Raw genomic sequence first — 23,354 nt, forward strand, 5'->3', positions numbered from 1 at the left:
TCCTGAAAACGCTGCAGCGCTATGTACACTGTGTGTCCCCTCTAATAATGCTCCCTTTGGGCTGTAAAGATGAACGTGCCAGTCACGTGATGGGTTTCCGTAGACAAGTATTTATGGTACTCAAGGATTATCCCTCTTTGAACGTCATTTTAAAGTTCACTGTAAATAGTCACGACTACCAAGTATATGTTAACACTGACACCCTAAAGTGCTTTGGTTGTGGTGCAGTGGGACATATGAAACAGTTTTGCCCTCTTTGAAAAACGCAGCCTTTCATGGCCGAACCGAATAACAATGACTCACAGATTAATGTTAACGTTTCCCTTTCAACGAACGTACAGGATAAACCGGCTGAACCGGCTGATAAAGGATAGTTTAAATTCTCCAATGGAGAGTGACACTCATGACCCGAGCACCGTGGCCATGTCACGGACAAGCTTGGAGTCCCCTCTCTTACATTCCGAAGAATCCCCAAACGTAACTCTGATATATAAGGCTGCCGAAGAAGATTCTTTCATTGAAACCGAGCAATCATGTGATACTCACAATGAAACCGAAACACCAATTGATTCCCCATGTGAGGAATCTGATGGTGAAGGTCAAGATGAGTCCTCTCAGATTCTAAAGGCTGAAAGCAGACCTTCGGATGACGAGCTTCGGGACTTCTTGAGGAATTCTTATTGTAAGAGAAATATTGAACTGAAAGATCATTTCCCTGATCTTCCGGTGTTAATTACGAAATTGAAAGAAATTGTGTGTAACCCTGTCACCCCAAACTTCACTGAGGTTCAGAAGCACAGGTTAAAAAAAATGATCCAGAAAGCTCGACAGGAGCTTCTTAAGTAAGGTCCTTATGATGTTTCTCTTATTTATTTATTTTTCCTCTTTCCCTTTCTAAGCACATGAATGTTAATTTCGGAAGTCTAAACATTAATGGTGGTTCTAGTTTCGAACGTAAAGTTCAGGTAAAAGATCTGACACGGCGTTTGCACCTGGACGTCTTGTTATTGCAAGAAACGCATGGAGATCTGACTGCCCAAGCCCAATGGAGAAGGCTCATGAAGGGTCAGTGGTTCTTCAGTGATATCAATTCCTTCACTGCCAGGATTGCTTTCTTTGTCTCTCCTTCATTAACACTCTCGCAAGTTCATTATAATGAAATAATTCCTGGACGTCCGGCTTGTCTTCAGTTCATTGCCAACAATCAAATCTTTATTTTTGTAAACATCGATGCCCCCAATGAGAATGCTGAAAAGTATAACTTCTTCCTTAAACTAGAGGCTTTTCTAAGCACAATTGACTTGAACTGCTGCTTTATAATGAGTGGTGACTTCAACTGTACCCTTGACCCTGCTTTAGACAGAAACAGTGTGGAGCCACATCCAAAATCTGCCAAAACTTTGGAAAAAAAATTATAAAAACTATGGGACTCATGGATGTTTGGCGTATCCAACACCCCAGACAACGTCGGTTCACTTGGTTAAGATGTGTGTCCCAGAGACACACTCTAGCTCGGTTAGACAGAATTTATGTCAATGCTACAATGCTTGATAAGATATTAAAATCTGATATCGTACCTTCTCTTTTCCCTGATCATCTGGTGACAACATTCTCCTTTAAGCTTGCTCTGCAGCAACATGGCAGTCCGTATTGGAAGTTTAACGTCATGTTACTTTACAATGTTACTTTTTGTGAAGCCTTTAGGGTGTTTTGGAATAGCCTCATCGAACGAAAGAACAGTTTAAGTAACCCTAGATTATGGTGGGACTATGCAAAGGCACAGATTGCCGTCTTTTGCCAACAGTTCAATCACTTCTCATCTTTTAGTGTAAAAAAAGGAGAGGATTGTACTCGAAAAAGAAATACTAAAATTACAATCTGATGTTACAAACAACCCCAGAACAACAAATAACCATCTGCTAATGGAAAAAAAAAGCCATTTAAAATGATCTTGTTGACTATCAAGTGAAAGGTACAATGATCCGATTACGGTAGATCCGATTTATAACTTGGACTCGCCAACAAAATTTTTCTTTCATTTTGATAAAAAGACCACCCATCAAAGGCAAATTGAAACCCTAAAGCTCTCAACTGGGGACATTGTGACATCACAAGATAACATAAAGAGGGAGATCTATAATTTCTTCTCAGACGTGTTTATGGCAAATGAAGTTGACAATGATGCGATACAATATTTCACATCTGATCTACCCATGTTAAGTGCTACTCAAAGGGATCAGCTTGATTCCTTACCTTCCTTGGAAGAACTTACACTCTCGCTTGCTTCTCTGCCGACTGGAAAATCTCCTGGACTAGATGGCCTCCCAGTTGAGTTTTACAAATCCTTTTGGTCTTTATTAGGTCCAGAGCTTTTGGAGGTCTTTACTAGTTCTTTACAATGTGGGGAATTGCCAATGAGCTGTCGTAGAGCAGTAATTAGTTTATTACCGAAAAAAGGGGACCCTCAGCTTGTTGGCAACTGGCACCCAATCTCTCTTTTAACTTCCGACTATAAAATATTTTCCAAAGCTTTAGCTCGACGCATCTCCCACCTTCTAGAATCTTTGATTCAAAGTGATCAGTCCTACTGTATCCCGAACAGACAGATACATGATAACATATTCCTAATAAGAGATCTTTGGGATGTGTGTATGACCGTTTTTACAGCCATTTTTCCCTGCTGTGCAGGGGTTTGGCTTTTTCTTGAGGCAATGTTTTATGGCCGGATGCCCTTCCTGACGCCAACCCTGGTCGCCTCTTACGACACACAGGGATATGGTACACCTATTCTAACCGGGGCATACACCGGGACCAGTACACTGGTACTCATTTCGCCGACCTCGGAAGGATGACAGGCTGAGTCAACCCCCTGGTGTTAATTCAGCAGCCAACGGGGCTTGAACTCAGGACCCTGGGATCCCAAGCCGCCACCCTAACCACTAAGCCAACACCAGGCTACATCTTTGGGATGTGTGTAAAGCTAAAAATGATAATCTTGGTTTGATTGTGCTCGACCAAGAGAAAGCTTTTGACCGTGTTAGTCATGCATATCTTTTCAAGGTTCTCGAGTGTTTTGGACTTGGTCCCAGGTTTACCTCCCTTATAAAACTTTTTTTTTATCATGGCATTTCCTCCGTACTCAGAGTAAACTCTGAACTGACTTCACTTGCAAAGGTTGGAAGGGGTATCCGTCAAGGATGTCCCTTATCTAGTATTTTGTACTCTCTAACTATTGAGCCTCTCCTAATTAAAGTGCGCAGCTTCTTAACTGGTTACACAAATCTGCAAATAAAACCTGTGAAAGTTTCTGCCGATGCTGATGATATTTGTGCCATTGGACATACAAGCAAGGAGATTAAGAAACTGGTGGACTGCTTGAACTATTATGGTTTAGCTTCTTCAGCTGCAAAATATTGGAACAAGTGCCAGGCACTGTGGATCAGCCCAGGCCAGCTGCCCATGCCTGTTCTTCCGGAACGCCTCACCTGGTCTTACAACGGAATGAAGTACCTTGGCGTTTTCATCGGTGACGCAGCAACACAAGCAAAGAATTGGGAGGGTCTCGCTGAAGCACTCGAACAAAAACTGCTGAAATGGAAAGGCTTACTGGCTCTGCTCCCTTATCGAGGCCAAGTCCTGGTCATCAATAACTTAGCAGCATCTCTATTGTGGCACAGGATCAAAGCCATACTGTTGTGGGCTGGGGATTGGTTGCGAGCACGACCACTAGGTGGAGAAGTAGGGTCGACTCTACCGAACACTCGGAATCTATTTCGTACCGTTCGGAAAATTCCGAGGGTACGGGTCCCTTACAGGACCGTGAATAGTCAATAATTGCACCACATGGGACAGGGTTATTTGCCAAACTTCAAAATACCTAGAGACCCACGTAGCGAGCTACTGAGTATTCACACACTCGACGGCACTCGTACGGGACGAGCCGTATGCCTGCTTGACCCGTGTGTAACCCGAGCGGATGGTTACCGAAGTCCCGTCAGTCCCAAATACACACCACTACGGCAACAACGGCCTTTTTAATTCCCCAACACGCACCTTGCTAAACCAATGAAGGAAGGGACAGAAACGAGCTGAAACATTTAACAAATGGGGTATTTATTAACAGTAGGTGGGGAAGGAGGGAAGCACGTAAGGGCAGAGTTATCACGACTACGAGAGATGCAAGTATGGACAGCAAAGAGCACTTAAACAATTCCTACTTACAGACAGGGCCCACAGACAGACGCACACGCAAAAGAAACCCAGAAGGACATGGACCGTCGCACCTCGTGCGGTTTGGCTGAAGAAGAAGAAGCCTTCTTCTTTGGCTGAAGCCGTCAGAAGAACCAGGCGCCAGCGAGATGTGAGCAGAAGAACCAGGCACCAGCGAGACGCAATCAGAAGAACCAGGCGCCAGCGAGACGCGAGCAGAGTCGAGAGCTCCGTTCGGCGCTCGTCCCGACAACCAAAACCCTCCCTTGGTCCGATCGTGCCGTAACCTTATTCACCCTCGTCCGGGGGGGGGGATGCCTCCTCCCTCCCAGCTCTCCCTCACTGGACGGTTTTGGCACGCAAAGTGCGCTCGTCGCCCTGTCATTGGCCAAAACGGGCGCCAAGGCCGTTGATTGGACCGGGGGGGGGGGCGTGACGGCTGTCGCTGCGGACCGCCCCCCAAACAGGCAGAGGAACATTATCCTGCGTGGGCTCTGGTCATTGGACGACCGCCGAGGAACTCACTCGCATCTCCCTGATTGGGCGAAAGCCGCCGCGAGGCTCCTCCTTGAACTCCGCCCCCCACGGCCACCATGGCATCGGCCAGAGCGAGGTGAAGGTGAGGGTGATGCTGGTGTTGTTGTAGTTGATGTTGGTGGTGTAAAAATAAAAGAAAACCCTGACTATCAAAATAACTCTGCAGCGCATGAACATTAAATTCCCATTAGACTAGGGACGGGACCCTAACTAGAAACACATACTTACCGATATAACTGTTCTATAGAGCCGGTATGTTGAGTGCTCATGGCTTCCAGATTCGCAACAATACCACCTACTGAATATTTTTTGCCGAACATACAGAAAACCTTAACAAACTTTTTCTTGAGTGGAAAACACTGGCTTCGTCAACAGATGCTGAATCTTCCATTGGAGGAAGGTAGACAGGGTCTTGTGGACATTGTGTGCAAGGCAATGGCCTTCAGTGTCGCCTCAATCTGGCGGCTTCTCTACGGTCCGTCGGACTTAGTCTGGAGGTCCGCCGCCCTTCTCATCCTTCGTCAAGCTGGTATGCTTGACTTTTCATCAGGATTATTTTCAATGAATGTGAAATGTATTGATTTGTCCTTGCTTCCACCTTTTTATAATAGCATTTTAAATGCTTGGCGCGTTTTTTAGTCGACCGTGATTATCTTTCCTACAACAAAGATATGTTTTTGAATGAACCTCTGTTTTACAACTCTCTTTTTAAAAGAATAAGAGCGGAGCGTTCTTTTATCGATCATTATATTCAGAACGGTGTCCATTGCGTTTCTGATCTAATGATTGACAACATGAGATGGTTGAGTGCTGCAGCACTAGCAACCAAGGTTGGCCTAGGTCCTACCGCCAAGTATCTCTTTTATGATGTGAAGTACTTCAGGTGTACCAGAGAGTTAAGGTACACTGGGAGAGATCTCCTCGCACTGACGATGGCTCAACTGTTCGCGAATCAAATCCTCTCTCCCCAAATCTCGAACTCACTCCCAATGTCATGATTTCCGGTTCAATTGTAAAATATTCACCAAAAATACATTTTGGAATCACACCACAAGTAGGTTTGAGAAAACGTCATTTTATATACCAGGCCTGTGTGAAAGCAATTCGACCTTCTTTAGGAACTTTGCAGTCAAGGAAGTGGCAGAACTACTTGCCTCCAGAATACCCCTTCCAACCTAACTGGAAAGTCTTTTACCATGTTCTCATCCCAAAGAAAACTGCCGATCTGTCTTGGAGGCTGGCACATTGGGTATTACCTTCCAACAAACTCTTGCATGTTTTTTCTCCTGAAATACCTGACCAATGTCCCTTCTGTGGAACTCTCGAGACCTTGTCACATGCTTATGTTGAATGTGCACACTTGATCCCTTTGTTTGGTTTGCTTTGTGAATGGTGCTCCAAGCTTTCTTTGAACTTCACTTTCAAAGTTTTTATTTATGGCTTTGAATCCAAAACACATCCACTGGTAGTGATTTTGGCCAATTTTCTCATTGTCACAGCAAAGAAGTCAATTTATCACACAAGGAAAACGAAAATTGAAAATATTTCAGGGTGTGCTGATAACCTTCTGGGCATTTTAATACAGGCAAAAAAGGAACCGTTTTTGCCCGTATTAAAATGGAATTTTCTTTTTACACTTTCATAAACAAAATGTGCATTTTTAAAAGTGTGTGGGCCCTAAATGATGCACTTTGTACTGTTCAAAATTGTCTCCTAATCACAGACTGATCACTTTTGCCATCATGATGTAACCTTGTATTCTTGAATATGTACTTTTTGTGTCCTTATGAAAAATGTTTCTCCTTTATAAATTGTGTTTTATACTCTTGTAATAAAAGGACATAAAAGTCAAAGTCTCTCTCTCTCATATATATATATATATATATATATATATATATATATATATATATATATATATATATATATATATATATATATATATATATATATATATATATATATATATTTCTGTTAACGTCTGCGTGTAATTTGACGTATCTCCTCCAAAACTGCCGGACGGATTGTCGCCATTTTCGGTATGCGGGTGCTCTGTGGTCTAATGAACAGCATGGGCTATGTGAGATCGCGCCAGACGGACACTTTGGGAATTGTGGGCGATTTTCTAATTTTTATGTTCGTTTGCATGGCGACGTGACGTCACCACTGAGAGGCGTAATTCCGTCATGACATCATCGGTTATTCGCTGACGTCATTACGTCTGTCGTCACCACCGAGAAGCGTAATCCCACTCCTAGAAAATAGCGTCTGCAATGTAAAACCTTCTTCTGCACATATGCTGACTACCTCAGAAGGTGAATTTGACACAAAAAATGTAACAAGAAACATTGTATCTAAAGTAAAGATTTATTTTAAAAAAATATTATTTCTGTTAACGTCTGCGCGTAATTTGACGTTTCTCAACCGCCATCGTTACCTGTGTTGTGTCTTGCGTGTGTGATCTTCAAATTAAAGCGTCCAGCGGTGTTCGATCGTCGGATGTGCGCCAAAAAGTGCCGTTCATTGAAATTTGCATTCTGATTCTCAGTCACCCTCCACTGCTCCTGTTCAGTCTAGGGCTCGGCCTATATCATGTTAAACTTGCCCCATCAGACGCCAACCTTCCAGTCACACTGCAGAGGATGCAATTTCCAGTCAGACTCGCATACTCGATGACCATAACCAAATCCCAGGGCCAAACATTTGACAAACTAGAATATACCTCCCAGCCCCTGTGTTCTCCCATGGCCAACTATATGTTGCATTTTCACGTGCAAGAGGTTACTCCTATATATCTATCAAAGTGGAAAATAATTCCTCACAAGGACTATTCAGCAACAAGACACTCACCCAAAATGTCATCTACAGGGAGGTCCTTCAGAAAACTAAGGACAGGTAACCATAGTGCATCACATCCCTATTGACACCCTCCCCAGCTTCCCATAACATCAACTATTATGCGTCATCCACCTTTTGCCACCCATTCAACTCCGCGCGGAGCACGGGTATATGCTAGTATATATATATATATATATATATATATATATATATATATATATATATATATATATATATATATATATATATATATATATATATATATATATCCATATCTCTGTCTGTCTGTCTGTCTGTCTCTCTTTCTCCCCCATCTCTCTCTCCTCTCTGTCTCTCTCCTCTTTCATCTCTCTCCTCTCATCTCTCTCCCATACCTCTCTCACCCATCCACCTCTCGTCGCTCCCCCTATCAGCCCATCCCCCTTTCTCTCTCTCTCTTCCCTCCCCTCTCTCTCACCCTTCCACCCCTCCGTCTGTCTGTCTGTGTGTCTCTCTGTCTCTCTCTAATCCCATCCCTCTTTCTCCCCCTCCCCTTCCTCTTTGTCTTTCTCTCCCCTCCCCCAACCACCACTCCCTCTTTCTCCCCCCTCCCTCCCTCTTTGTCTTTCTCTCCTCCCCCAACCACCACTCCCTCTTTCTTCCCCCTCCCCTCCCTCTTTCTCCCCTCCCCTCCCTCTTTCTCCCCCCTCCCTCCCTCTTTCTCTCCCCCCCACAAATTTAATACTCCCATCAACAAAGTGACAGGTTGTATTTGTTACTGAGCAATAAAAACTGTCCAGCAGAACAGTGCAGAGGTAGTGAGCTTGACTCCGAGCCGTCGTCCTCTCGATTTAATTTCCGAGCAATTTATGAACACTGATTGGTGTTTCACAGGTCGCACACTGTACGCAGTGGTTTGGATGAACTTTAAGTCAGGTGTTCCAGGAGCTAGCATTATCTGGAGGATATAAAAGATCATACGCAGTCTTTCAATGAGGAGTGCACAAGTTATTCCTCGAAGCCCAACTAAATCACAACTCCTTCTCTGACATGGCCTGAGGAGGAGATGGGCACAGTTATTTGCCCGGATATGCAAGCATGGTCTCCGAACGATCTTCCAGACTTTGTGCTCGATGGTGACAATAAGAGAACCAAAGCATTAAGATTGTGCCGTTCCCCATTTGGTATAAGTACCACACGATGCAATTTGCTATGGACTGACTTATGGAGTACAAAAAGTCGAAAACATCGCCCCTCACTGCGGCTCCTCACCCCACCTCATCCCATCCCCTCACTGTGGCTCCTCTCCCCACCTCATCCCCTCTCCTCACTGTGGCTCCTCACCCCACCCCATCCAATCGGTTTTCAAAGTAAAATCCTGGCCATGACAAGCCACACCAAAGAAGCCAAGACTTCCTTTTCACTGCAGACAGTCACCAGTGTTCAACACCCACCCCAACAGATCAATATTTAAACTTTCTTCAGAGGGTTAACATATAAACGTGTGTGTATGCATGTGCATGTATATATGGGTGTGGGAGTGTATCGGTGTGGGAGTGTATGTGCATGTATGTATGGGTGTGGGAGTGTATATGCATGTGTGTATCGGTGTGGGAGTGTATGTGCATGTGTGTATGGGTGTGGGAGTGCATGTGCATGTATATATGGGTGTGGGAGTGTATGTGCATGTATATATGGGTGTGGGAGTGTATGTGCATGTATATATGGGTGTGGGAGTGTATGTGCATGTATATATGGGTGTGGGAGTGTATGTGCATGTATATATGGGTGTGGGAGTGTATGTGCATGTATATATGGGTGTGGGAGTGTATGTGCATGTGTATGTATATATATATATATATATATATATATATATATATATATATATATATATATATATATATATATATATATGTATGTGCATGTATATATGTGGGTGTGGGAGTGTGTATATATATATATATATATATATATATATATATATATATATATATATATATATATATATATATATATGCATATGTGTATCTATATCCTGTATATATGTGCGTGTGTGTGTGTATATATGTTTGTGTATGCATGTGCGTATGTATGTGCATGTATATACGTGGGTGTGGGTACGCGTGTGCGTGTGTATATATGTTTGTGTATGCGTGTGTGTGTGTGTGTGTGTGTGTGTGTGTGTGTGTGTGTGTGTGTGTGTGTGTGTGTGTGTGTGTGTGTGTGTGTGTGTGTGTGTGTGTGTATGGAGTGATGAAACAAAATCTTTCCGATGAACAAGTCTTAATCCGAAATCCTCTTCACAAATATCCTCGCCTCGAACTCACGTAATGAAACAGCACTAGCTTGACCAACACGGGTTCAAGAAACCTGTTTAGCATCAAACTAAATGTTATAAAAACCAGAAATATCCCACTGCGGTTATTTTACCGCCTCAGACTCGCTCATGTCACTCTCTCACACCACCATCGCCTCCCCGAACAAACGCTTCCCTCTCCACCACTGTGGTTGTTCATCCTTATTACTCCGATCTCTCACCGTCAAACTCTCTCATCTAGTTCTTTAATTGCGTTTAATCCATTCCATGTACGAACCCACCTCTCAGGCCTTAGGCCTCACCACGCCACAGTATAATCCAAAAGCATTCCTCGATTTCTTCTCGCCGATTCGCCTCCATCTCGGAGTGGTGAATCAAAGCTTCATGGCTTCTCCACCGCCGATTCGCCAACATCTCGGTGTGGTGAATCAAGGTTCATGGCTTCTCCACCGCCAATTCACCTCCATCTCGGAGTGGTGAATCAAAGATTCATGGCTTCTCCACCGCCGATTCGCCAACATCTCGGTGTGGTGATCAAAGATTCATGGCTTCTCCACCGCCGATTCGCCAACATCTCGGTGTGGTGAATCCACAGACCTGAATAGTAACTGGATTGGAAACGGGCCCTCATTGGCTGAACCAAAGCGGGCGCCATCTTGCCACCATCAAAAGCACGACAACAACAGCTTAATCAATGTACTTGTTTCTGCACACAATGTGGACACTTTGATTGTTGGGAGTCTGAAATTCACGTATTTCATGAGAAAAAAAAGTCTGAAACGTTGTAAAGATAATGGCGAGGATAATATTTGCAAGGACTATGCATAATTCTGGTGTGACTTCCGACACTTTTAACAGATGAGCTTCAAAGCCAAAATTTTGAAATTGTATGTCATTTTTTTTCGACATAACTAGTAAACTATTTATCACCATTGAATATTTTACCAACTAAGATTAACAAGCTCAAATGAGCTAAGATCCTCGTCCTCTTAATGATGACGTCACAAAAACGAATATGACGTCATTGTGATGTTTCAGGTTTGCGATAAATTATCCGTGCTAATGCCCGGCTTGATTCCCGCAAACAAAATTCAAACAGCTTGCCTAGTTTCGGAGATAATGGTATAGGCGATTTCTATTAGCGGCGATATTATGACATCAACTTTTTTTGTGGGAAGAATTTCTAAAATCGGAGAAGGTTACTGCCTGCACGTGGGCTTTCTGCATATACACGGCAAGTTTCACGAAGATCCGATGAAAACTCTGGGTTGTGAAACAAAAAATGCCAAAAAATAGGGATGACGTCATAAAAATTGATACGACGTCATAGTGATGCATCATATGTGCGGTAATTCATCTCTGGTAATGCCCTGTTCGATTCCCGCAAACAGAATTCAAAAAGCTTGCCTAGTTTCGGAGATAATTTTTTAGGCGATTTCCATTAGCGGAGATATTTTGACGTCATAACTTTTTTTTCTTGGAGAAATTTTCAAAATCGGAGATGGTTACTGTCTGCGCAGGATATTTTGCCAAGTTTCAGGAAGTTTGGATGAAAACTGTAGGCTGTGAAACCAAAAAAACATTTGTCAACATTTGCAATACACTTAGTGCATGCCAGTACGTGCAAAACAAAAAACAAAATTAAAAAAACTTTCAAACCGCGAGCCAGAAACAACCACACAGGCCGTTCCTTCGCTCTCGGAAACTACGACTGGATTGGGACATTGTGTTCATCTATAAAAGCGCATAAGAAATCGAGAAATTATTAGAATACAGTAAGCCATCACTATTCGGAAGTGGTACGTGCCCGTACGGAATGTTCACATCATTCCACGAATTATCGCTTGTATTGAAGTAACAACTGCTGTGATACTTACACACACACAGAGTTAATTAAAATCCAAATTAAAATCAAGTTTACCTCCCTGCCTTTGCTTGCCATGGCATTCGCTGCCATTGACCATTGCCACTCCGACACCACGGTGAGGCGTCAGGGTAGGATTTGTAGGAGACCTGAAAGTACAGTGTCATTAGGTGTTCCCTGTTCGAATTGTTTTAGTTTTGAAAATAGTTTTTTTTTAAAAAATAGTTTGCAAAGCATACCAGCAAAATGAGATGTATTTCGTTGGCAAGCATGTTGAGTAGAGCTGAATACCCCCAGGTTACATCACATCTCAGCTGTCTCGCCTGGTTTGATCCCTGAACCTGGTATTTCACAGGGATTACTTAAGGAAACTCCACCTGTCAATATTATGTTACTAATGAAGCAAAACATTGACCATCATAGAGGCATCAGGTAACTCGAGTATCCGAACTACAAACAACTTTAAATAACACTATGAAATACTCGACCACGACCCGCTCGCGTCTTTTTCACATGTTGGGATTCTCACCAAGACCAAATTCACCCGTGGGGCTCGCTCCCCATGCATGCTGTTCGTAATCTTTGCACAGTGAACTTGGGGTGTGGGTAGGACATTTCTCCCCATCTGCCGATAACAATGTGAAACTGATGGAAAAAGGGACACTATCTTTTGTCTCCCTACTGTCCCAACTTTAAAACCCATTTCATCTTTCCATTTGCCTTGACCATTTTAACTCACTTTGTATGACATCCGTTTCATGTTCACAACAAACACAGTGTACATCAAATCGTTGGATTTATATTCCGCAAACTGAGATGAAACAATCTGTTCTTCGGATTAATCGACTGACCTTTTGATGATGATGATGATGATGATGATGATGATGATGACGATGATGATGATGATGATACCCCGCAGCCTTGTGCCACATACCAACGAAGAAGATTGCGGTAATCCATGATGGTGATGATGATGGTGGTGATGGTGACGGTGGTGATGGTGATGGTGATAGTGATGGTGGTGATGGTGATGGTGACGGTGGCGATGAGGATGGTGATGGTGACGGTGATGATGGTGACAGTGACGGTGACGGTGATGATGGTGACAGTGACGGTGATGATGATGATACCCCAGAGCCATGTGTGACATACCAACGAAGAAGATTGCGGTAATCCATAATTATGATGATGATGATGATGATGATGATGGTGGTGGTGACACTGACAGTGACAGTGACGGTGATGATGACGATGATGATGATGATACCCTGCAACCTTGTGTCACATACTAACGAAGAAGATTGCGGTAATCCATGATGATGATGATGATGATGATGATACCCCACAGCCTTGTGCCACATACTAACGAAGAAGATTGCGGTAATCCATGATGATGATGATGATGATGATGATGATGATGATGATGATGATGATGATGATGATACCCCGCAGCCTTGTGCCACATACCAACCAAGAAGATTACCATAGTCCAACCATCATCAAACCCCTTCTGAGGAGCGGTTTATTCTCACGCTCACTGGTCATTTATCACACCGGACTCATCGAGTGGATCATATCATATTATATATATATATATATATATATATATATATATATATATATATATATATATATATATATATATGTATATATGTATATATGTATATATGTATATATGTATATATGTATATATGTATATATGTATATATGTATATATCGTTGACACAACACACACCGAATTGTCCCACTGGTGATTCACCATTTCTTGCTTCTTATTGAACTTGTGACTGTATCCATCCGCACTGAGGCTGCACAGCTTCTGGGACATCGCTCAGACAGGACGAAGTGATCAACCTTTCGTGGTGAGTAGAAGTCGAGAAGTCCATTTTTTATATAAATTCCTTCCTTCCGTGTCGGTGCTGTTTCATCAGGATGAAGATGACCGCACTGCGTGCACCTTCATAGATCTTGCACTATTTATTTCTGCTGCGCTATCGCTTCACTTCCCTTCCTCCGTCACACTGATCAGATCAATACGCACTGCACAGATCAGATCAATCCGCACTTTACACAGTTTATAACAGCCATGGCGGTGTAGGTAGTGCCAGCGTGCGAGACTGGCTTTCGCTGTCTCGCAAATTGAAATCGAAATAGAACAAAACCCCTTCGACATCGAGTGGAAACTCTTAGTTCATTGTTACTCATCATTTTCGATTCGAGAACGCTTTTCCAGACCGAACTGGAGAGAGAAACGTTTCCCCGTTGGAGATGACGCTGCGGACACGTGACGCGGAGTTGTGTCCCTGGTGCTGAGGTTCGAGTTCGTCGGCAAGCGAGAGAGTCCGCCACGTGGTCGGGATATGAACAGCGTGGGAGAAGAATGTACCGAGCTGAAACGCGAGTACGACGTTTGCTTCAACCGATGGTTCTCACAGGTCTTCTTGAAAGGCCGCGGTCAGAGTTCCGAACCGTGTCCTGAGATCTACCGGAGGTACAGGGATTGCGTGCAGGTGAGCGTGTTCCTGAGTACGGGGTGGGTTGGGTGAATGGGGATAGAAAACACCGTGGGTCGTGATGGGGGATGACACGACATGTTGGTGGAGCAGCTCCTTGAAGACCTGGAGGGAAGCGTGGTTATAGGAGATCCCAAGGTGGTTCCACGGACGGGAGAAGGATGTGTGCGGTAAGGGTGGAACTTGTGATTGAATTTAACCACGGGAGATGTCCGAGAACGACACGTGGAGAAGGGGATGGTCATAGGGTGAGAAAGGAGAGCAAGAAAGATGAAAATGGAAACTGTTCACCTGCTTCATATTGTTAGCTTCAGCATCGTCATGGGAGATTCCAACAATGGAGAGAGAGAGACAGAGACAGAGACAGAGACAGAGACAGCTCGGTAGAGTGCAAAACCTCAGCCGCCAATACTGCTGGGTCACTTTAGTGAACCTGATATCCTATTCATTGTAGGTCAAAACGGATCAGACTCTACTGAACCACGATTGAATAAACTAAACTAAATCGACGCGCATGTAGAAATGCCCAAAAAAAAAATCGAAATTTTTTTGAAAAAAAAAAAGGTGCAAAATTTGTTTTTTTTTTCTCCAACAAATTTTTTGGGGGGGGGTTGGAAATCACTTAAAACATGTAGAAATGCAAAAAAAAATTCAAATATTTTTCAAATAAAATCGAAATTTTTTTGAAAAAAAGTTGCAAAATTTTCTTCTTTATTTCTCTAACAAATTTTTTTTGGGGGGTTGAAAATCACTTAAAACATGTAGAAATGCAAAAACAAAAATACAAATATTTTTTCAAAATGGCCGCCATAGCGGCCATATTGGACTTTGGACCAAGTCCAAAATCTAATGGCATGATCCTTGGACCATACCTAATCCCCCCACCACATTTTGTTGAAATCCGTCCAGGAGTTTTTCCGTAATACTCTTCACAAACAAAAACAAACAAACAGACAGGAGTGAAAACAGTGACCTCCATCCATCTTCGATGGCAGAGGTTAATAATGCTGGGGCACCTGGCCATTGGGGAGAGCTAGACGATGTGATGCTGGGGTGCCGGCCCACAGGGAAGAGCAGCACAGATGTGATGGTGGAGTGCCAGCCCATAGGGGAGAGCAGTACAGATGTGATGCTGGGGTGCCGGCCCACAGGGAAGAGCAGCACAGATGTGATGGTGGAGTGCCAGCCCATAGGGAGAGCAGTACAGATGTGATGCTGGGGTGCCGGCCCACAGGGAAGAGCAGCACAGATGTGATGGTGGGGTGCCGGCCCATAGGGGAGAGCAGTACAGATGTGATGCTGGGGTGCCAGCCCAGAGGGGAGAGTCCAGATGTGATGCTGGGGTGCCGGCCCACAGGGGAAAGCAGTACAGATGTGATGCTGGGGTGCCAGCCCATAGTAGAGAGCTGTTGGATGTGATGGTGGGGTGCCGGCCCATGAGGAGAGCAGTACAGATGTGATGCTGGGGTGCCAGCCCAGAGGGGAGAGTCCAGATGTGATGGTGGGGTGCCGGCCCATGAGGAGAGCAGTACAGATGTGATGCTGGGGTGCCAGCTCATAGGGGCAGTGTGACCACTCCTTGGCTTTTTTCACAAGATCTTGGCTATTCGTTGTTCACCTTGGCGTCGTGGTTTTCTATAGGTTTTGTATTATCATCGCTTTTTCGAAACCTTGTGAATTCTTGGCTTTTTTCATTGGCTCACCTTGGCATTTATGAAAATGAGTGGTCACACTGGATGCTGGGGTGCCAGCCCATAGGGGAGAGCTGTTGGATGTGATGGTGGGGTGCCGGCCCATGAGGAGAGCAGTACAGATGTGATGCTGGGGTGCCGGCCCACAGGGGAGAGCTGTAAGATGTGATAATAGGGTGCCAGCCCATGGGGAGAGCAATACTGTGTTGAACTCTGGACAAATGCCTTGTAGACTGAGCAGTTCTGATTTTTGAATGACAGACGATGCCTTTGGAATGTTTTAAGTTGTAAACAGAATTATTTTCTGACCCGTCACCAGATGTAAATGATTATTTCTGTCTCAGTAATTTGTGTATCCATTTGTTTGTGGACAAAATGAATAAAAACTCTTTCATTGTGTGTGTGTGTCTAAAAGTTTGTTTTCCTCCCCCTCGTCTGTGCAGAAAGCCATCAAAAGAAAGGAAATTCCTTTGGAAGGTTTTGATCTCCTGGCCAATGAGAAACGCCAGAGTGAAACGAGCAGTTGAATAAACCTCGGTGTGAATTATGAAGAATCGATGAAAAAGGACATGACATTGAAAGAGGGATGAATTGAGAAGCCCACAACCGTACCGGAATATTCGGACGGAACTCAGATCCCCGACAATGGATGGTTTGTGGAGGAAGAATGCATGAAGCTCAAAATGAAATTTGATTTTGCAGTAGAAAGTGTCGGTGTGCAAGAGAGTTAATACAAAATGATTAATCGTAGAGAGGGTAACGTCGAGTGGAAACTGGTTGTAAGCCAAGGAAGTGGTAATGAAGGCGATTCGTTTGGGGTGTTGAGTGAAAGTCCTGCACAGCCTTGGCCTTGCCCTTTGTCGAGGAAATATAAACGTTTTGCCTTTTTTGTTGTTTTTTGACTCGGATGTTTATTTTGTGCTTTGATTCCTAACCTGCCAATAAACCGTCGACTTCATCCTTCACAGGAGGGGTGCTGCATCAGTGAGTATGCTGTCAATCCGATGAGACGTGAAGCTCTCAAACGTGTTCGGAGATCGGAGCAAGAGGAATAACTTTCCACCAACGAGTCAATTTTGGAATATTCTACCTTTGAGTGAACCTGACATGATGTATACCGCAAACTCAAAACATTCCAAACATGTTCAAATCTCAAGGAAAAAGCTTTAATATCAGATGCTCAATGATTAATGAATGTTGGGAAATGCTTACAGTACATGATTTAATAATCAGAAGCAACATGATTGATAAAATATAGCAAAACAAAAAGCATGTGCTGGATAATGATCACAACTCATATCAGCTCTCCGTGTATCCTTATCCAAATGTCATTCGATCAAATCCATTCGTATCTTCCAAACGAACAAACTTTAATGTGACTTCACACCCCCCCCAACCCCGCTATCATATCACAGCCCCCTCACGAGACCGTCTCATACACCTCGTCGTCCACATCCCCATGCTGTTCACCGTTCCCTTTGTGTGCCTTTTCACTGTTCTCTTCGACATCGACTTCTTTTGCATTTGGAACCCACAGCCCGGAATCCACACATCTCTGCATGTGGTGTCTTGCTTCCTGTTGTTGAAGAAAATGAAAAGTCAAAAGTAAGGAAGTAGTACAAGTATTAAGGTAATCGTACAGAGTAAAACTCCTTTTAATCCAAACCAGTCCAGCTGGAGCGCACCTGAGCGGCGTTCAAGCGGCTCAATCCATCCGAGGCAGAGCTGAGCTCCGGAACAGTTTAACAACAACAACAACAACAAAAAACACCCACGTTCATGATCAGTTGAGTGATTCACAATGGGTTCACTTTGCGTGCTTTCATCAGTTTCATGGCCAAATATTTGGGGTCAAAGCTCATCCCAAAGCTTGGTTATGTCAATATGTTGAACTTGTCTTGGGAGTGATATTATAACAATACAGTACAGGTTTTCGGCACACACACACAGGCCTGTATGAATTGCCGAATACAGCAAGGGCCAAAAGCGAGATGAACCTTCAACTATTTTCTATCCAGATTTAGTGAATTTCATTATGTTTCGAAAAAGTATTTACACCCTGGATGATGTGAAGGCGTGGAGAACTTTGATGCTTCCAACCAGTTGAAGTCTGGATGGATCAGTGACATCGCTGTTCTTGTGAATAATCTGAATGGCTATCAGGTTATACGAGCAAAAGTAAACCGATAATGCATCAATGATAAGGACTCGTGTTGGCAGAGCAAACAAGAATGACATTATACATGTTAACATCATGGTTGCCGGCTCTGTCATCTCCTTCACTACCCTCGGATGTTTATCCGTCCCAAAGCTTTATCTTCTTTCGTCAACTCCAAGAAAGACGCCCACTAATGTGAAAAACAACGAAATGATAGCAGACAGGATACCCGGCTTAACGTCCATCCGAGGGACGACACACGTTCATGAATCACCACACGTGTAAAACACCGGGATGACAGTTCAAAGCTGGGTTGAGATTTGAACCCAAGTGAGACACCTTTGATGCGAGCATGCGTACCTCAAAGCCATCCTGCCAGCCCTCACCATATGGTACGAAATAAAAACAAACTTCTGTTATTTCAGGACTGTACATAGTTGCTGAGAGAGTAGAGACGAACTGATATGACTTCTCTTTTTTTACCTCCACCACCAAAGGTGGATCGAGGTTATGTTTTCACCCCTGTGTGTCTGTCTCTTTGTGAACAAAATATCTCAAAGTTCTGGGCGGATTCGGACGAAATTTGGTGGACAAGTTGGGTACGAGACGAGGATGAAATGATTAGATATTGGTGGAGATCGGAATCCGGATCTGGATCCAAGAAATTTTTAAGTGATTTTTCATCGTTGAAAAAATATCTCAAAAAGTTATGGACAGATTCAAACAAAACTTGGTGGGCAGGTTAGGAATGTAACAAGGAAGAACTGATTCAATTTTAGTTCAAGTCTGAATCCAGATCCAGCCCATCAATGGAATACAAAACGTAAACTAATCAGCCAGACGTCGCTGCATCCACTTTCCGCCGGGACTCCAGGGGCCTCCATCTGGCCATCCCCCAGGTAGATGCCTGGCCCATCACCATCTCCTTGAGATGCTGATCAACCACGAGGCACGTGGTCAGCCCATTGGCCTCCTCTACTCATGAGGCTTCCTCGCTGAGAGAATCTGGTGGGCAGGATCAGCGTCAGGAAAACGAGCCACATGTCCATACAACCGAGGCGGACGCTCACGGACCATGCAGGTAACAAATCTCATTTCAGTCTCTCTCAGCAACCGCTCGTTGGACACAAATCCGACCAGCGATAGCCAAGGATTCTTCGAAGAAACTTGGTACCAAAGGAATCAAGTCTCCATCTCAGATCCATGATCAGAGTCCAAGTCTCTCATCCATAGAGCAAGACTGAAAAGCACGAAGGACCTGAAGATTCGGACTTTCATCCTCCTGCACAGGTACCGGCAGCGCCACACCCCATGATCCAATGAATGCATGACTCCCCAGGCCTGACTAAGATGTCTGTTGACCTATGGCTCACAGCCAGCAGAGACATGACTATCACTGTCAAGGTAAGGGAATCTCTCCGTGACTTCAACATCCTCGCCACAAAACAGGTACAGACAGCATTGCAGCTTTCAAGATGTCATTGAAAGCCTGGATTTTAGTTTATGACCCAGGAAACCCGTAATCCCAGCAGCTCCGACTCATTCAGCATGTCGAGGGCCCCCAAAAGGATACCTTGAGTCTCCACAAAGATGATTGCATAATCTGCAAAATCAGGGAAAGAGATCTTGACATTCCCAAATGATGCACCACAGCTTGATCTCTCTGACATCCTCTCCAGATTCCAGTCCATACAAGTGCTTAAAAGTGTGGGGGCCAGTACACACACCTGACTAACTCCAGTAACAACTGGAAATAAGTCAGAGATGGTATCACCATGTCTCACAGCACTCTCAGTACCAGAGTATAGTTCAGACATCAGATTGATCAGTTTTGGTGGCACCCAACGAAGACCAAGAATCCTCCAGAGGGCATCCCAATTCACTGAATCGAACGCTTTACAGAGATCTGCAAACAGCCCCTGCCGAAACTCTTGTCTGTGTTCGGTGAGGACCCCAAGAGCAAAGATACGGTCAATCGTTGACCTCTTTGGTGTAAAGCCTGACTGCTCTGGACGCTGGTGCTCAAGCGGATGGTGGTGAACCCAATCAATAATTATCCAAGTAAAGATCTTGCCCGGCACTGAGAACAGCATCACCCCTCGGTAGTTGTTGCAGTCCTGGCAATCACCCTTCCCTTTCCAGAGAGGGACAACAAGGCCCTTCCAGTCAGTTGGGATGATGCCTGTGTTCCAGGCAGAGCAGAGAACTGCATGCAACGACATGAGTGCAGCATTTTCACCAGCCTTGAGAAGTTCAGCATTGATGCCACAGATCCCTGGAGCTTTACCCCATTTCAACCGGTTCACCGCAGCCTGTGTTTCCACAGACGAAGGTGGACCACAGTTGATTGGAGGGTCAGCAATAGGGAAAGTAACACCCCTCACATCAACTCGACAGCTGGTGGATCAGCCTGGTACAGCCACTCAAAGTAACTGGCCCAGCGGGCCATCAGCTCGGACTCCTCTGTCAAGAGCACACCACCCTCCGCTCTAACTGCAGTACACTGAGGGACGGGCTTGGAGGAACGCAATGCGCGAATTCCCCTATAAGCAGGATGAGACTAACTTGACCACAGGTGATGCTCTACACCCTCACAGATTCCTCGCACATAGGCCTCCTTGTCCAACCTAAGTGCACGTACTAAGCGTGTCACACAGCTGGACTGGCTTAGTGATAGGAAGCAAAGAATGGCTGTGAGTAAGAGGATGTCTTGCTGGGAGGATGTAAGTAAGGGGTCTCTCAGGGATCAGGACTCAGACCATTACTATTCATTATTTACATCAACGATTTGGATAATGGGGTAAAGAGTAAGCTTTCCAGATATGCGGATGACACAAAGCTTGGAGGTAAGGTGGATATCAGAGGGGCCGGTGAACAGATACAAGAGAGTATTGATACTTGTATGGATTGGGCAAAAGATTGGCAGATGGAATTTAGCCTGAGCAAGTGTAAGGTGTTGGAGATGGGAAAGAACAATGAAAATAGAGATTACAGGATATAAGGGGTAATTTTGGAGCGTGTCACACAGGAGGATCTGGAGGTGGTAATAGATACCAGAGGTAAGCAGGCAGCACAGTGCCAGACAGCTATAGGTAAAGCAAATAGGCTTTTCGGTTGTATAAGGAGGGGGATCAATTATTATAAATCAAAAGAGGTGGTGTTAACATTGTACAGGAATTTAGTGAGGGCCACATATAGAATATTGTGTGCAGTTTTGGTCACCACAGTTCCGGAAGTATATAGATGCCATTGAGAGGGTTCAGTGCAGGGCGACTCGATTGATTCCAGGCCGAGCTAGACTCAGCTATGAGGAACGGTTGAAGGAGACAGGGCTTTATACACTAGAAAGGAGGCGGTTACGAGGAGATATGATAGAGATGTTTCAGATAATGAAAGTTAAGATAAAATAAGTGAAGATTAATTATAATTCAACAGAGTAGACAGTGACAGAACCAGGGGCCATAGCCTGAGAGTAAAGAAGAGGAGAGTTAAGATGGTAGTGAGGTAAGGGACTTTCACTCAGAGTAGTTAATGCATGGAATGGTCTCCCTGGAAAAATTGTGACAGCAGAAACAGGAGATAAGTTTGAATTAGATAGGTACTTGGCAGTTATGGAGATATAGGGGTATAGGGATATAGAGGGGTATAGGGATGTTGACAAGGCTTTTAGGTAGTTTGAGTATTGATGGATGATTGTGTACGGAGTGCTGTTGGTGGGGGTCTTGTTAAGGGGGATTGTGTGGTTGATGTGTTTTTAACCAAGCCCATGCCCCCTCTCCAAGGGGAAGAAAATAAAAAATTACGACAAAAAAAAAATAAAAAACATTTTTTCTTTCATGAATTAAAAACTTTTTTTTTGCATTTTCCTTCTTCTTTCTTAGGGCCCTGTCACACCTTGACGTTTTAGCCAGCATATGGCAAGGTCTCAAAATGTATGTAAAACGCTGGCGTACGCTGAACTATTCACGTTTTTCTTAAGTTTTGGGCGTATAATAACGTGTTGGACGTATGCATAACGTATTAGTAACGTACACAGAACGTTTCAATCACAAATAGATAACTTACACCAACGAATGCTGAGCGTGTTGTCGGCATTCACAACCTATGCGCAACGATAGTCTCACTTATGCATAGCACACGGCAGCGTATCGCCGACGATCACGTGGCGTAGGCTATTAATAGGCTGCGGCTCAACGATTCAAATCATAACTGCACTCGACATCGAAGTGTAATGCCGCTGTCACACCTTGACGTTTTAGCCAGCGTATGCCGACGTATGAAAAATTTGCTGAACCAAGCTGGCACACGTCGAATACGTTATGGGTAAGTTTTGTAGACGTTAAGAGCATGCTGGCATACGTCGTAGTACGTTGGCATATGTCATAGTACGCTGGCATACGTCGTCATACGCCAAGTACGTCGATAAATTTTCAGCATGTTAAAAATTTCTCGACGTACGACACACGCTCCGCATACGCTGGCCATAAGTTGTAGGCATGTTACGCGATCGTTGACACATGTCGACACACGTTACTTGTACGTTACTCATAAGTCGAAACACGTCAAGGTAATGGTTAGCGTCAGTGTTCCAGACTCCCTGGTTTTTTATTTTTATTTTTTCGGTATGACAGTGATGTTGACACTTCAATTTCTAGTGCGGTTATGATTTAAATCGTTGAGTGGCAGCCTATTAATTACATTATATTATAACCACACGAGAAATCGAAGTGTTCCCATCACCGTCATACCGAAGAAAACAAAAAACAAACAAAAAAAACCAGGGAGTCTGGAACAGTGACGCTAAAAATTACATTGACGTGTTTCGACTTATGAGTAACGTACAAGTAACGCGTGTCGACGTGTGTCAACGATCGCGTAACGTGTCCACAACACGTTACTCATAGGTTAGAAATAAGTTTCGGGTCCCTTAAACATTACCTCGATGTGTCTCGACTTATAAGTAACTTACAAGTAACGTGTGTCAACGATCGCGTAACGTGCCTACAACTTATGGCCAGCATTATGCAGAACGTGCGAGTCCTACACTGGCATACGTCGAAAAATTTCAAGCATGGAAAATTTGTCTAACACCTCGGCGTACTAGGGCGTATGCCAGTGTACTACGATAAAAAGCCAGCGTACTATGACGTATGCCAGCGTGCTCTTGACGTACACAAACTTACCCATAACGTATTCGACGTGTGCCAGTGTTTTAGCCAAATTTTGCATACGTCAGGCATACGCTGGCTAA

At 44.1% G+C, this 23,354-nt stretch overlaps 3 protein-coding genes across 6 annotated transcripts in view; 1 reads left to right on the forward strand and 2 right to left on the reverse strand.

Annotated features, from left to right (window-relative positions):
- Positions 1-10,389, reverse strand: part of LOC147016294 (uncharacterized) — a 56,606-nt gene extending 46,217 nt beyond the window's left edge. The window contains exons 1-2 of one of the 2 annotated variants that reach the window (XM_085844891.1): positions 10,159-10,389; positions 7,181-7,376 (exon numbers count right to left, since the gene is read on the reverse strand). The gene's annotated coding sequence lies outside the window, so the exon portion shown is untranslated. The remainder of the gene's footprint in view (positions 1-7,180; positions 7,377-10,158) is intronic. The other variant, XM_085844890.1, reaches the window with a different exon arrangement.
- A 3,533-nt stretch (positions 10,390-13,922) lies between these two features.
- Positions 13,923-16,910, forward strand: TRIAP1 (TP53 regulated inhibitor of apoptosis 1). Its single transcript, XM_085844901.1, has 2 exons — positions 13,923-14,251; positions 16,389-16,910. The coding sequence occupies exons 1-2, from the start codon at positions 14,102-14,104 to the stop codon at positions 16,470-16,472; spliced, it is 234 nt and encodes a 77-aa protein (XP_085701027.1). The 5' UTR covers positions 13,923-14,101; the 3' UTR covers positions 16,473-16,910.
- Positions 16,911-17,089: 179 nt separating this feature from the next.
- CDC37 (cell division cycle 37, HSP90 cochaperone) overlaps positions 17,090-23,354 on the reverse strand; it is a 56,787-nt gene continuing 50,522 nt past the window's right edge. For all 3 annotated transcript variants that reach the window (XM_085844898.1, XM_085844899.1, XM_085844900.1), the window contains one exon: positions 17,090-17,521. In XM_085844898.1, coding sequence (XP_085701024.1) covers positions 17,366-17,521 — 156 coding nt within the window. In that variant the 3' untranslated portion in view covers positions 17,090-17,365. The remainder of the gene's footprint in view (positions 17,522-23,354) is intronic.

Source organism: Eptatretus burgeri, chromosome 11 (genome assembly GCF_056783735.1).
Source record: "Eptatretus burgeri isolate ZD-2024b chromosome 11, Ebu_testis_v1, whole genome shotgun sequence".
NCBI lineage: Eukaryota > Metazoa > Chordata > Myxini > Myxiniformes > Myxinidae > Eptatretus > Eptatretus burgeri.